Source organism: Mastigoproctus giganteus, chromosome 13 (assembly GCF_048544385.1).
Source record: "Mastigoproctus giganteus isolate SK-2022 chromosome 13, ASM4854438v1, whole genome shotgun sequence".
NCBI classification, from domain to species: Eukaryota; Metazoa; Arthropoda; class Arachnida; order Uropygi; family Thelyphonidae; genus Mastigoproctus; species Mastigoproctus giganteus.
This window is the reverse complement of record NC_143587.1, coordinates 115,909,977-115,925,260: the sequence shown is the minus strand read 5'-3', so window position 1 is coordinate 115,925,260 and position 15,284 is coordinate 115,909,977. Positions and strand designations below refer to the sequence as shown.

The following is a 15,284-nucleotide window of genomic DNA, read 5'->3' as shown; positions in this document are numbered from 1 at the left end:
TGTCTCCCATAATATCTAGGCTTGGGATACTGACTATCCTGTTCTTCCTCTTGAAACCCTCCTGTCATCACTATAATAATCTGTAATTCATCTTAAGATTTTTATTTAGTATTTATGAATAAGACGTAATCCCATGAATGAAGCAGTCCCTTGGCTAACTTTGATCAGAGAGCTACAGTGGAAAAAAGCAGTATGAGCTTATAGTCTAGTTTTGCATTAGGACAGGTTAAAAACAGCTACACTATAAGAAATTATTATTATTATTTTTTATGATAACCCCAAAGGTATTGGAACCTATAGTACAGAAATGTCCCTAGTGTTTGTGGCTCCTGAGGCAAAACTTTGTCATGGCACCTAATTCATACTGTATCTTATGCATATATATGCAGTAGCACAACTAGCAGTGCCTATTTTAAGAGGCACATGTGGAAAGTGCCTCACTTGCGCACCCCTAGCGCTGGGTCTGTTATAGTACTTTGTACCATGCATGGGTTGAAGATTGAGAAGATACAGTACTTGTTGACATTAGAATTGAATTTCTGTAGATTATAATTTTCAGGAAATACATGTGAAGGGAGGCTGTTCCAGAAAACAGAAGTTGAAGGAATAAATGAGGAAGAAGAAAAGTTGGTTCTGTGAGTTTTAAGTTGGACAGTAAAAGGATGCTTGCTGACTGGTGGCAGCATGTGCTCAGACTTGTGTGGAAGAGAGAGCAGAGTGGGAATTATTAAAGCCAATTCAAAAGAACAGTGCCCATGGAAGTATCAATAGAAAGGGCATGTAGCAGAAAGAGAATGTCTGTGAGACAGAGAGTGGAGAGACTTCATTAGAGATGGGTCATTAATTAACCTTACAGGTTTTAGGACACTGCCCCTGATGTGGTACAGAATGAGTAGCTGTTTAGAAGAAAAGTAATGCCAAGAGTGAAAGGAAAAACCCAGTTTTTTAGATGTAGAGGAAGCAATATTTGTGATGTGCTTATGCCAAGAGAGATTAGAAGTCAGGATAATCCCTAATAGAGATATGTGAACTTGCCTGGAAATCTAAGTATCATAGAAGATAAGCATAGGAGCAGAAGAATCCTTTTTGCAAGATACAAGACAGGACTGAGTTTTAGAAGTATTGAAACCAACTAAGTTTTCTTTGTCCAACTGGAGAATTACTTGGAGATCAGCATTTGATGAATTGGTATTTGTGGATATTTGAGAAGTTGAAGCTGTTTGTGCAGGGCAAGGTTTCTCAAACAGGAAAGTGGAATGCAATGTGCTGTCATCAACAAAACTATGGATAGGATTTCTGGTCAATGAAAGAAGATCATTAATATATAAGAGAAGAAGAGTGGGAGAAAGAACTGAACCTTGGGGAACATCTGGATTAGTGGAAAAGTTAGAAGACAGCCATCTACCGTCATCCACAGTGAGCAGTCAGGGAGAAAACTGGGTACCCTATTACAAAAAACAGTTGGTAAACCATAAGATAGAAGTTTATTCAGAAGACTTTTATTCCAAACATGATCAAAAGCCTTTTAAATGTCAACAGCAACTGCTTGAGTTTCACCAAATATTTCCATTGAATTGTCCATAGATGGGTAACATAAGCCAATATATCACCAATGGATTAACACTGACGGAATCCTTACTGGCAATCATTCATCAGTCGGAAGGTATCTTGATAGTTTAGGAGTTGGCAGTTAACAGATTTCTCCATTAGTTTAGAAAGAGTAGAAGGAAGTGAAATGGAACTATAATTGGATAGGAGATATTTATCACCCTTTTTTTTAGGAAATGGCAGGATATGAGCAAATTTCCAAGCAGAAAGGAAAACACTGGTTGAATGAGAAAGTGTAAAAAAATGAAACAGAACAGGAGTAAGCTCAGGAGCACAAGTTTTAAAAACAGGTGGAGAAATACCACCATTTAATGGTTTTGGATTAATAATAATAATGATAAATGGATAGGTTTTGGTGCTGTTTTGTGAAGTCATGGCACCAATGATGCATTCAAAAAGTCATCTTGTCAATAATTCTTGCTTGAAACTGCTTTTTTAAATTACTGATATACTATTCTGCTCTAAGATGAGGTGATTGTTTGTTCAATACCATACAGCTGAATACTTTTTATTTGATACAGATGAATACATTTTACCAAACAAAAATTAATTTGCGGAATATCAAACATAGAAAGGTGATTAATTATGAGAATATATTAGTTACTTAGAGACTCAGTTATATTGAAAAATAAGATGTTTATTCAAATAATTCCCAATGATTTGAAACAACTAATATTCTAGAAAACAAAATCGAAATTAAGACAAATAAAATATAAAAATTCACTACAGAAAATGACAGAAATGAAAATATACTATCTATGTAAAACAGAGGTTCCCCAACCCATGGGTCCAGATCCCATTGGGAAGTCGGGGAAGAAGTTCACGGGGTCACAAGGAAGTGAGAAATAAGACCTAAACATAATGCTTGGTTAAGGTAAAGAAAGCCAACACGAGAACCACGGCAAACTTTGGGAAACTTACTAGCAAACTGGTTTGCTGCTACCACAGTTTCTCCCTGCATTCTCGGTAAACAGACAGTGTGTGTGTTATTGGTAGCGGCAGAAGTCAAGAATGATATATTGATTGACACACAGACATGACAGACGATAACATCGTAGCGTTAAGTGATTTGTTGACGTTGATATATATATATATATATATATATATATATATATATATATAAAAAAGAATCTTTCTTTCTTTTCCTATTATTTCCTAACCTAACATCTAAGGTCAGGTTATGAAATATTACAAAAAACAAAGAAACGTTTTCCTTTTTTCCTAACCTATTCTTTAAAGTTAAGTTAGGAAACCTAACGTTAAAAACGTACAAATAAATCAGTAATATGGTTTTTTTAATAGTGAAAACACTCTGAACTCTAATAATCTGCTTTTAATAATGAGAAAAAACTAATAATTTCATTTTCATGCCTACGTGTCAATCAGTATTTTGTTCTTAACTTCTACTGCCACTACTGATAACACACATAGTCTGTTTACCGAGAATGCAGGGAGAAACTGCGGTACCGGCAGACTGGTTTGCTGGTAAGTTCCCCAAAGTTTGCCATGGTTCTCATGTTGGCTTGCTTCACCTTAGCCTAATACTTTTATCATATTGCTTGACATTGTAGTTACTAAAATGTCGACAAGGTAATTGGTAACACTCCTTTGAGACCCCATTGTAGCTCCTACAATGTCATGCATTACGATTTTGGTGCTGTGTCCATTGTTATTTATGGGCCCCCTCATGGCTGTGTCCATTGCCATTTATGGGCCCTAGGCACACGCCTAGTTTGCCTAGGCCTAAGGTAGACACTGTGGGCAAGAGATCACTCGACTACCACTGGAAAAGAATCAAGTTTTCTACTCTTAGCCTGTTCGAAATTGAGTTTGGACTGATTAATAACTGGTTTAAAATTGTTGTGAGCTTTGGTGTAAGTAGAAAACAAACTTGGAGATTTGAATAGATACAAGCTAATTGCAATATGCAACATTCTTATTTTGAATAGCCTTGCATATTTATTGGAAAACCAAGGTTTAGATAAAGAATGAGATTTTAAGGTATAGTGTAGAATAAAGGATTTCATCCCTACAAGAATAATTTCACTGACTTGATCTGAGCAAACATTGACATCAAAAGATTTAAAACAATAATCCAACCAAGAAAAAGAAGAAAAGATACTTTTGCATTTTTAATGTCAAAACTACATGAAATTCTTTAATGCCAAACAGCATGAGGTTGAGAATGGCCAAGAGAAAAAGGCTCCAATTGGAGAAGAGACCATTACTGAGTTGTGATCTGAGGTATCTAGAAAACCACTCACCTCAATTGTGTACTTGGAAGGGTTGTTGTGAGAAAAGATCAAGATTGTTGGCTTGGTGGTTAGAATTGTCTGGTATCCTGGTAAGTAAATGAACAAGCTGTGCGAGGTCATTAATAATTGCGAAAGCCTCAGCATCTTGACCAGCTGGGTCTGTGTGACTAGAAAACGGAAGGCAGCTGGAGTTGTGAACATTAAAATTACCAAAGAACATTACCTCACCGTTAGGAAAGTTAAACTGCAGAAAGTCAAAAAGTTCCAAGTGATTAGTGGGGTAGTTGGGAAAATGATTGAGGCAATGGATGAATTTGACAGAATGAGGTGGAGAGATTTTAAGCCAGAGAAGATTCCAAATTACTACATCTCTGATAGGAATATCAGAGCAGAACTATACACAAGTACTGTCTTTGAAGTGAAAGGCATCATGGAACAAATAATTAGGACAACTGAGATGAGCAGTGGATGAATCAATTGATAATTGGAATTCTGTCTGAAAAAGTACATGTGGCTTGGCAGACTGTTAGTTGAAATGGACATTGTTCAGATTGGAACTGAGATCACATATATTTGTGAAATGAATGAGGAAGTGTTTGGGAGATTTAGATCTTTTTGCAGATAATGTATTCAATAGTAAGAAAAGGTGGGAAGGATATGTTGAAATTTTTGGATATGACCTATACATGGCAATAATTTACCCAGCTCCTTGACATAACATGGCCTGAACAATGTCCCCCACATACATACATACCACTTGGACTCCCTTCATTCACTGTCTGGCACAGTAGAGGCAGCAAGGTTATACATTAGCTAATCTGGAAGCCTCCTAGAGAGTTACCAATAGGTCTGGTCCAGTGGACAATCTAGTGGCCATCCTATAATGCTATTTTATATCCTTGAAATGTAAGGAGTATTGGAACTCATCATGATGCCCATCATAACCTCAAAAGGCGTCAATTATACTACATGATGGAAGATATGGGGGGAGGGGTTGCTGGAGCTTTGCCTTGGAGACAAAACATGTTCAATCACTTCAAGCCTCCAATAAGAAAAGTGGTGGTATTGCACCAGTTGATGAGTATCATTTAACACCAAGGTTTGCCTGGTGACATAGAGGGACAGTATCCTTCTGTGTGGTGTGGATGCCACACCTTGACCACCTGCTTATGTTGGTTCACACCTGGGTGGTCATCTCCTGTATGCTAGGTGACAGTTTTCAGGATTTGCACATGGGGCTATACCCAGGGTTACTAACATTTGCACCATTGTGAAGGTGCAAGCAGAGGATTTGGTATTTTATGACCAGACTTCATTGAATTTTGGTCCACTTAATTCAAGTGTCACCTCAATATCAGTTCCATCAGCATTTTAGACTCTTAGGTAGCAAGCCCAGCTCGTCATACCCGAAAGAACGTCTGTGATAGCCTCAAGGACCACTAAATACACTATATAGCGTAAGGATACAGAATGCACTATTAAGCTTAAGGCACAAAGGAAAGTGCCTATGCAAGATAAATGGAGTCAGGAATATGTCAGCATGGATGTGAAACAGAGTTACAAATCAAAAATTTTATGAAATGGAAAGCTTATTAGGATAATACACTGCTCAAAAAAATTAATAGAACAAAATATATATTTTTTTCATGAATATTTTATTGTGAATGGTGTCACCGAAGGCAACTATTTCATGTAATAGGCATCCTGATTTGCAAATTCCAAGCATTCAATAGAAATCAATCTACCACCTTGCATAGCTGCACATTATGCAAATTATTTGTGCCTATAAAACACGGGTTGTGACCACATCACTTCATTCCATCTTTTGGCTTTCTCAGTGGAATAGCCACATCTACAGTACTCAGGACGGCAAGTCATTGTTGTTTAAATGATTCTTTGAGATGGCGGGCCCTTGGACGACTTGAAACCGGGCAGTTGCAGGTGGCATGCTGGTTTAATGTGTCATGCAGTGTTATCTCGGCACTATGGAAGCAGTTTCAGGAGACAGGAACCATTACAAGAAGAGCTGCCCAAGGGCTACATCAACCAGAACAGACCGCTATCTGATTTTAACAGCAAGATGGAACCCTACAATGTCCTGTCATCGACTGTCTCTTGAGGTTGCTGTGGCCACAGGTGAAAATGTTTCCAACCAGACTGTGTTAAAAAGGCTCAGTTCAAGTGGGCTCTATGCAAGGAAGCCAGTGGTTTGTATCCCATTTACCCCAAATCACTGCAGAGCTCATTGAAACATTTGTCATAAACATGTGTCTTGGAGCCCTGACAATTGGGGTACAGTTTTGTTCACTGATGAGTCCCATTTTAGTTTACAGATTCTAGATATTACTTCATCTGGAGACAACAATCAATGTGGTACCATCTGCCGAACATCAAGAAAGGAATACTTATGGTGGAGACAGTGTTCTCACGTGGGGCGGAATAATGATCAACCGTCAAACCACTCTTAATGTTTTTAATAGGGGTACCATAACTGCACAGAGGTACCAAGAACAGATCCTCGAACCCTAAGTGACACTTTTAAGGGGTGTGGTTGGCTCAGATTTTCTTTTCACGCATGACCATGCTGCTGCACATAGAGCTCAAGTGGTGGTGGAATATCTTGAAACTGAGGATATCCAAAGATTGCAGTGATGAATGTGTGTGTGAGAGACCCTTGGGCATTGCATTGCACGCCGATGGCCAACTCCTCGGTCATTTGTTGAGCTAATGTTTGCACTGGTGAAAGAATGGGATTTGTTGCCACAGAATCTTATAGACATCCTTATATCAAGCATGGTTCACTGTTGTCGGGCCCATTTAGCCATTGGAGGGGATCATATGCCATACTGATGTCATGTGACCATATTTTCTAGCATCTTGTCTCGACTTCTGTAATGTGACTTTTTGGTAATTCTTATACCTGTCTGAAGTTTCTCGCTGTCTCCTCATTTCATCATTATTCCGTGATGTACCACAATACCAAATTTTGTCATGCTTCATTGCAGGTTGCACAAGTTACACTGTGTTTTCTACATGTTCTGTTAATTTTGTCGAACAGAAGACATTAACATGTGCACATGATATTACTGCCTGCATATGAAAAATGGATTAGTATCACATTGCACCAAGTTCTGGTATGGAACTTTTGAATAAGTTACTTTTGACTCTGCTATTTGTTGCCGTTGAATTTTATGGATAGTAATCTCCTGACAGGTGCATATAATGTGATTGACCTAGTACAAGGGTTAGAAAATTTTGTAATCATGTGCTGCCCTTTTGAGTAGCGAAGTAGTGGATCATATCAGTTTTGCAGTTAACTGAAAGCAGCCAAAATTGATCAAATACAGTGGATTCCGGTTATTTGGGCCACCGCCCAAGGGTGTCTCACTGGTTAATCGGGGCAGCCATTTATTTGGGCAAATCTTAAAAAACAGAACCCAATTTAGGAAACAGCCAGGGTTTACTTCGCTTAATTGGGATAGCATGCTGTTTAATCGGGGCAGGAGACTGCAGCACTGGAGATTACCCTACGATTGTCTCCGACCGTACCATGTGGTTCGGTCTGATTTCAGGAGGTCAAACCATAAAACAATAAAAACAATTAGCAGTTGTTACCTGTTTATTGGGCTTTTCTGTTAGTGCAATCTATCATAAACTGATAGTAAACTCGATCTTATTGAATTTGTGATAATACCGACATCTGGAATTCTGTGGGTTATTATGGTTGTTGTTGTTGTTGTTGAAGTAGAATTTATTGGCGCAAGGGCTGCTATGGCCAAAATGCGCCTATAACTTAAAATTGTTGGTCAATATATGAAAGGAATTGTTCTAGAAGTGACTGTATAGATTTATCATTTTTAGATATTTAAACAGCTCTGATAAATTGGCATCATCTCCAAGTATATGAGCTAGTTGCAAGGGTTTTTGTGAGTTGATTAAAGATCTGAAGCATTCAATTCTAGCTGAATCATAGTATGCACATTCAATAATAATGTTTTACTGTAAGAATGGAACTGCAATGCGGGCAGAGAGGAGGCTCTTCTCCTAGCAGTAAAAAAAGATGCGTTAGGTGCGTATGGCCAATTCGTACTCTTGCAAGCACGACCTCTTCGTGCTTGATTAATCGGGAACTAGATCTCCATAGCTGTGGGTTTGGTTTTATTTCAAGAAGTTTGTTTGATATCTGATTATGCCACTTTTCAGACCACACCTCTGTACATATCCTCCGTATGATTGGCTTGTAATCAGAAAAAGGAACTGAGATGGGATCGAAGCAAGCAGGGTGTTTTGCTGCTTCATCTGCACACTCGTTTCCTGGAATTCCAACGTGACTGGGTATCCAGCAGAACGTGACAATCACCTTATTTTTATTGAGGTGACATAACTGTGATCTGATTTGTGTGAGAAGTGGGTGGGAATTTTGTGGTTTTTCCTGTAGGGCATTCATTGCACTTAAAGAGTCTGTGTATATTATGACCTGGGTATTTAGAAGTTCATTAAGGAGATTTAGAGCCATTTTGATTGCATATAATTCGGCAGTAAATACACTGCATTCACATAGTAATTGTACAGAAAGAGTGGATGTAGGACTGATTACTGCAGCTCCCACGGATATATCGGTTTTGGATCAGTCTCTGTATATCTGAAGACTGTGAGCATTCGTCAATGCATGATCCGCATGTAACTGTCTAAGATAGTGATTTGATAGGGAATGTTTTCCCCACTGTAGAAAATAGTTATCGCAAAGAGGTATATACATTGCCCACGGTGCTTGTACTACATCTGCAGATTGAGAGATGTTTCCCAGAGAGATGTTCCAATGTTTGGTTAGCTCTTGTAGCCGGATACCAGCAGGTGTGTTTTCATTGGGTTTATTTTTATACAAATTTTTCCACTGAGGTTCAAACAGATATGTCCAGATTTGGTGAGAAGGGAGGCTATGTAATTTGGCTGCATAGTTAAGGAGCAATACTTTTCTCCTAAGATGTAGTGGAGGTTCATTGGCGTCTATATACAAACTTTGCACTGGTGATGTCTTAAAGGCTCCTAAAGCAATCCTGAGAGCACTATGCTGGACTGGATTGAGCCGGGCTAGTACTGTCTTACGTGCAGAGTTATAAACTGGGGCTCCATAATCTAGACGAGATCTTATTAAAGTACGATATAAGTGTAGAAGTGTGAAGTGATTGGCTCCCTATGTCATAGAAGAGATAACTTTGAGAATATTTATCTTTCTCATGCACTGAGTTCTCATTTGCATTATATGTGCCTGAAAGGTAAGTTTAGTGTCCAGTACTAAACCCAAGAACTGGATATTGTTGCAAAGTGGTATTGGTTGGGCTCCTAACGTTAGCTCAGGATCTGGTTGAAGTTGTTGCTTTTTACAAAAGTGAATAGCAGTTGTTTTTGTTCTGGAGAGGTGATAGCCATTGTGGGATGCCCACAACTCTATTTTGTTTATTGAGAGTTGCAGTTGGCGTTCAATGGAGAGCATATTTAGTGAATGTCAGGATATTGTAAGGTCGTCTGCATATAGATAAGTGTCGACATTAAGCGGAATATTATCTGTTGCATTGTTCAGCCCAACTGCAAAGAGCGTTGCACTAAGAACTGATCCTTGTGGGACTCCTTCTTCCTGAACAACTTTTTGGGACAGTGTATTGCAGTAACGCACCTGAAATGTTCTATTTTGGAGAAAGCTCTGTATGCTTAGTGGTAGCTGGCCCCGGAGTCCTGTGGCATAGAGATTTTGAAGAATGCCATAGCGCCAGGTTGTATCAAAGGCTTTTTCAATGTCCAGGCAGACCATGACGAGATGTTCTCTATGGATAAAAGCATTCCATATGTTGGATTCTGCCTTGATCATAAGGTCTAGAGTTGACCGATTTTTCCTAAAGCCGTACTGATTCTTGTCCATTACCAAAAAAGATTCTAGAAACCAGACTAATCGAGCATGAATCATTTTTTCCATTACCTTACCAAGGCAACTGCTGAGATATATTGGTTGATAGTTTTGTGGATCTGACTGATCCTTTCCAGGTTTAGGAAAGGCTAGGACTATTGAGTGGCGAGGGAAGTAAGGAGAACGAGGGAAGTAACCTTCTGAGAATAGCCGGTTGAAATATGCCAGTAGTGAAGGTTATTATGGTGAAATGTGTTTACACTTCCATGGAATCTTCAATCATATAAAAAATCATTCCTATTTTTAAAGCTTTGTAATTTGTTACTCTGTTCTCACTTGTGCGTATCGTGTTACTTGCAATTTATGTGTGCTGTGTTCTTTTTTATTGATTGCTTATCTTTTTACTGTTTTATATTTTAACCCCCACCCACCCACCCACCCACATTTCTGTTCAATGAACAGAAATGTCAACTAGTTAGTACGTACATATTACAGTATGTATTAATTATTCCGATTATCATGTATATTCTTCCGATTTTCACATATCATTTAATTTTTAATTGGTAAGGAAATAAAGGGTAAATTTTTGCTTAATATATCTTTACTTTTATAGCCTGTGGATTATATTCCTCCTATTTTTGCTAATTAGGATCGCTGTTTAATAGAATTAAAATTCAATTCACAAATGTGATCACAATGACAGGCGCTTACTACACATCGTATAGTGAATGGTATACTATGGTGAGTCCATTGTAACGTGATTTGATTGTACAGTGAACCAATTGTAAAGCGGGGGTCCATTGCATTTTTAACTATTTATGTGAAACTCTGGATAATTGGGGCAGCTGCTTAATCAGGCCAAAATGCACTAGTCCCGATGTGTCCCAAATAACTGGAATCTACTGTATATTATAGTTACAGTTTGTTTTCTTATTAATTGAAAAAAATTGAAAACAATTAGTAACTGCTGCAAACAACAAAATAGCAACTGAATAATAAGACCTATTTGTAAACCAGTTAAGACTTTTAAATAAATTATTTTTATTTGTGCAGTGAAAACATAGCATACATACATACATAAGCTTTTTGTGTTACAGTTTAACAGTGCTAAAATGTATGCAACTTATAAATAAAAAAAAAAAAAAAAAATTCTGAACAATCTGCATGCTACGATTTGCATATTGTGCAGATTGAAATAGAAATTTATCTAGTCATCAGTGGAAATGGAACCCAGACCTTTTCAAATGAGGGCAGGATGCCCATCTGGTGCAGTCCAATATGACCCAAATTCTGTGATCCTGGAAGAATAGACTATTATATTATGTGATACTGAGTAAAATTCAAAAAACATACCTAGTATCTTTTTGAATTTTTTGGACATTTTTTTTAGAATGCTTAATTTTTTTTCAAAAATTCAAAATTTTGCCTAACCAGAATCTCGTCTAGTTTGGCAATATGGTCCTACAACTTTGATAATTTTGAAGGAAATAATCTGAAGGTTTTACGGAATTTTGATAATGCTTGTATAACAAGAAAGTTAATATTTTAGATTTTCTTATTGATCTTTAGGTACAGGGACTGAATTAATTTGGGTGTTAATTTCTTAAAGTGGTGAAAAATAATATCTGACTAGATTTTTTGTACATATAATGACATTATTGTTTTATCAGTAATAGTAATTATTAAATTAATTTGTAATTTTATAATTACTTTAATTTATTCTTTAATCTGTTTATTAATATTGTTCTCATTTTTTTTTTTTTTTTTCATATTTGTGTGTGTGTTTTACACGCACACTTTTCTTCAACTTCATTATATATATATATATATATATATGGTTAAAATGTATACTGATCTCATAGGGCCTGTTCTTGTCACAAGGAATCCTTGCATGCACCCTGGAGATGTAAGGAAACTTACTGCAGTTAATGTTACTTCGCTTCATCATATTAAGGACTGCATTGTGTTTCCTGCTAAGGGACGTAGATCACATCCTGATGAAATGGGAGGTAAATTTTTTTAATTATACTGCAGAGACCAATTGGGTAATATCACTAACACTGAAAAAAAAGGATGTATATAGTTTATTGTTGTTTTCCTTTTCTATAGGTCTTAGTTAAATTTTTTGTTTATCTGTTTATTAATGCAATGCAGAATATTTGTATTTGAACAGGAATTCTAATGAATAATTCTTATTAATGGAAATAGTGCTAGTAATTATTCTTTTTTTATTATTAAAATATTATAATCTTGGTGCACTAGATGTGAATGGCTATTGATAATCCAGTTCAGGTTGCTGACAAACAAAATAAATATTTTTAATCTGCAGTCACATGTGGAGAAGTTTTTAGGGATGGGAACACCAAAAGTACACCAAGTTATAGCTACAAGCTAAGTAATTTTATTATATCTGAGAAGAAAGCAGAAAAGAAGTTGCTGAGGCTATAATTAATTAGACACCTTAGGCTGACAGGATCCATCCATTTATATTAAAAGAAGAAGCAAAAGAGGTGAGCAAACTTTTGGCCATAATTACAAGAGCATCCTTGGATTCAGGGGAGATTCCTATAGAATGGAGGTGTACAAATGTCTTTCTTTTCCATAAAGGGGGGGGGGATCAAAGGGTGATGTGAACAATTATAGACTTCTGTTCCAGGGGAAATAATGGGGTCAGTGGTTAAAGAAATATTGCAGGATATATAATTTTAACAGGAATGGAATTATATGGAAATCCTGTCTGGCCAACATGATTAGCTACTGTGATACAGTAGCAAAGGAACTGGATGCAAACAATTTTGACATCATTTAGATTTCACTACAACTTTTGATGCTGTTCCACATGAGAAATTGCTGAACAAATTAGAGTGGTGTGGCATCAAAAATTATAGTGATTATAGTTATTGCTGTGGTAAAGCGATGTTTGATTGGCAGAAGATAGGGATGGTTATAAATGGGCACTGCTCTTCTTGGACTAATATGATTAGTGGACTCCTTCAGGGATCAGTACTAGGCCACTTACTGTTTACAGTATTTATTAGTGATATTCATGAAGGCATATCAAGCTTATTGTCTAAGTTTGCATATCACACAAAGTTTGGCAGAGTGGTTAATGATAGCAATCAAGGCATTCTGCTGCTGCAGCAAGACCAAGGAAAATTAAGCAGATGGCCTGGGAAATGATAATTGAGGCTAAACATTGATAAATACAAGGTGTATTTAGGTGGTACTACACTCAAGGTGGTGGAGAATAAAAAAGACCTAGAGGTAATTATACAATCCGACAGGCTGCTTCGACAGCTACTGGGGTTCTGTTAGTAATATACAAGAACTGTGCAAGCAGTGACAATGAGGTAATTATCTCATTGTATAAGACAATGGTCAGGCTGCACCTTGAGTACTGTGTATAGATCCGAAAGCCTTATTTTGGGAAAGATGTGTAATTAGCATTTAGCATTAGTAGAGGCATTTGATGCAAGAAACCAAGTTTATGCAACATCAGCCAAAAAAAAAAAAAAAACACTTCCACTTCATCCCTCTGTTCATTCGAAATACCTGTCCAGCTGAGCCTTAAACTTATTTAGGCTATCAACTTCCACGACAAGGGATGGAAGTCTGTTCCACCAACCAACCACCTGCTGGCCAAAGGCAAATTTTCACACATCTATCTGTCTTTTCTCAATTTGAATTTATGCCCTCTCAGGTGATTATTCTGAGCAAGAGGATAATCTTTTGGAATGGGTGCAGAGAAGAACAACCAGATTTGTCAAGAACAGAAAGAAGTACTCTTACAACAAAAGAGTTCAGTCCTGCAAATTGCAGTACGTGGAAACGAGGCACTTGTGAGGAGACCAGCGATCAAGTGAGGAGACCTGATTTGAAATGTTTATAATTTTAAATGGATCAAGTAAACTTAATGGTGGTATCCTTACTCTTTCTTGGACAATACACACAATGGGATATAAATTGATGAAGGATGGTTAGAGGATAGATGTGAGAAAATTTGCTTTCAGCCAGAGTGTAACTGATTGTTGGAACAAATTACTGTTGGTGTTGTGGAAGTGGGTAGTTTGAATAACTCTGAGGAAGAATTAGATATTATTACAGGGGTTGGATAGTTTAGATGGGGTGGTGTTTTTTATTTTTTGGCTGATGCTGTATAAGGTTGCTTATTTGCATCATTTGCTGCTGCTACTAATAATATATGTATCAGCTTTATTCACTCAGTAGACAACATACAAGTGGACTCTCATTTTTAAACCACTAGGAAATTAAACATATTTCTACACTTCTGGCTAAATGTGTAAACTGACAGGAGACTTAGCCTCGGGTGACAAGTGGCTCAGCGATCAAGTGATCTATGTAGTGCTTTTTTTCTAAAAAAAAAAAAAATATATATATATATATATATATACGTATATACAGTAAGCACCCATATTATAGTGATCACGTTTGCAAATTGAATTTTGATTCTAATAAATGACGATTCTAATAAGTGAAAAATCGACAAATATATTCCACAGGCTATAAAATAAAGATATAAAGCACAAATTACACTTTATTACCACAATTAAATTCTGGTTAACATTCTTCCAATGAAAATCGGAAGAATATTATCCAGGTTGGCAAAATAAAAATAAATTTATACTTATGTACATAGCTTAATTAATATACATATTAATTAAGTGTTATGTTTAATTAAAATACATATTAATTAGACATAACACTTTGTAATATGATTATAATTTAAAATACAGTAGTCACTTATTTTAGATTGCTTTAAATAATCACTACATAGTCTATATTCATGATCACTTGCACCAGTTTCTTCCAACACTCTCCTCAGGATGGCTATAGTTTTGCAAGTTTGCCGTTTTATAACTGGAATTCATTCAGGTTCATTTTCATTTTCTCCTCCTTGGCGAAATTATCAGTAACAGACTGGGCAATTGCTTCATCTGTTAAAGCTGTAGTAACTTGTAGATCACCATCTATGTCCACCCAGTCATTAAACTCCTGTTCACCCATGTCTTAAGGCTTTTCAACATAACCAGTATTGTGACTTAGTTGACCATCATGAATAATTAATCCACATTTTTTGAAACAGTTGCTAATGCAGGTTTCAGAAACTTCATTCCAGGCACTCATTGTTATATGAAGTGCATTTAGAACAGTTATCTGCTTTGTGATATTGGATGATGTTCCCAAACCATCGTCTATAGACTGGATGATTCTTCACCTCATATCCGATCTATAAAAGGTCTTAAAGGTTTTTATTATTCCTTGGTCGAGAGATTGAATCAGTGATGTGGTATTCAAAGGTAGAAAAACTAATTCCATGTTTCTGAAAGTCAACTTTGGATGAGCTGAGCAAAAACTAATGCAATTTTTGTGTTTTTTCTTATCCAATTGTAAATCCATTTATGAAGATAATCTTCAAATAAAGAAGCTGTTATCCAAGCATTGCCGTTATTAGCATATTCAACAGGCAGCTGTTTTACTCCTTTAAAACATCTAGGTGA

The 15,284-nt window shown here is 36.7% G+C and overlaps 1 protein-coding gene across 1 annotated transcript in view; it reads left to right on the top strand.

Annotated features, from left to right (window-relative positions):
• The window catches only part of LOC150076380 (uncharacterized), a 178,577-nt gene that overhangs the window by 122,523 nt on the left and 40,770 nt on the right, over positions 1-15,284 (top strand). Inside the window, exon 6 of the mRNA XM_090387342.1 lies at positions 11,628-11,774. Within this exon, the coding sequence (XP_090243468.1) occupies positions 11,628-11,774 (147 nt within the window). The remainder of the gene's footprint in view (positions 1-11,627; positions 11,775-15,284) is intronic.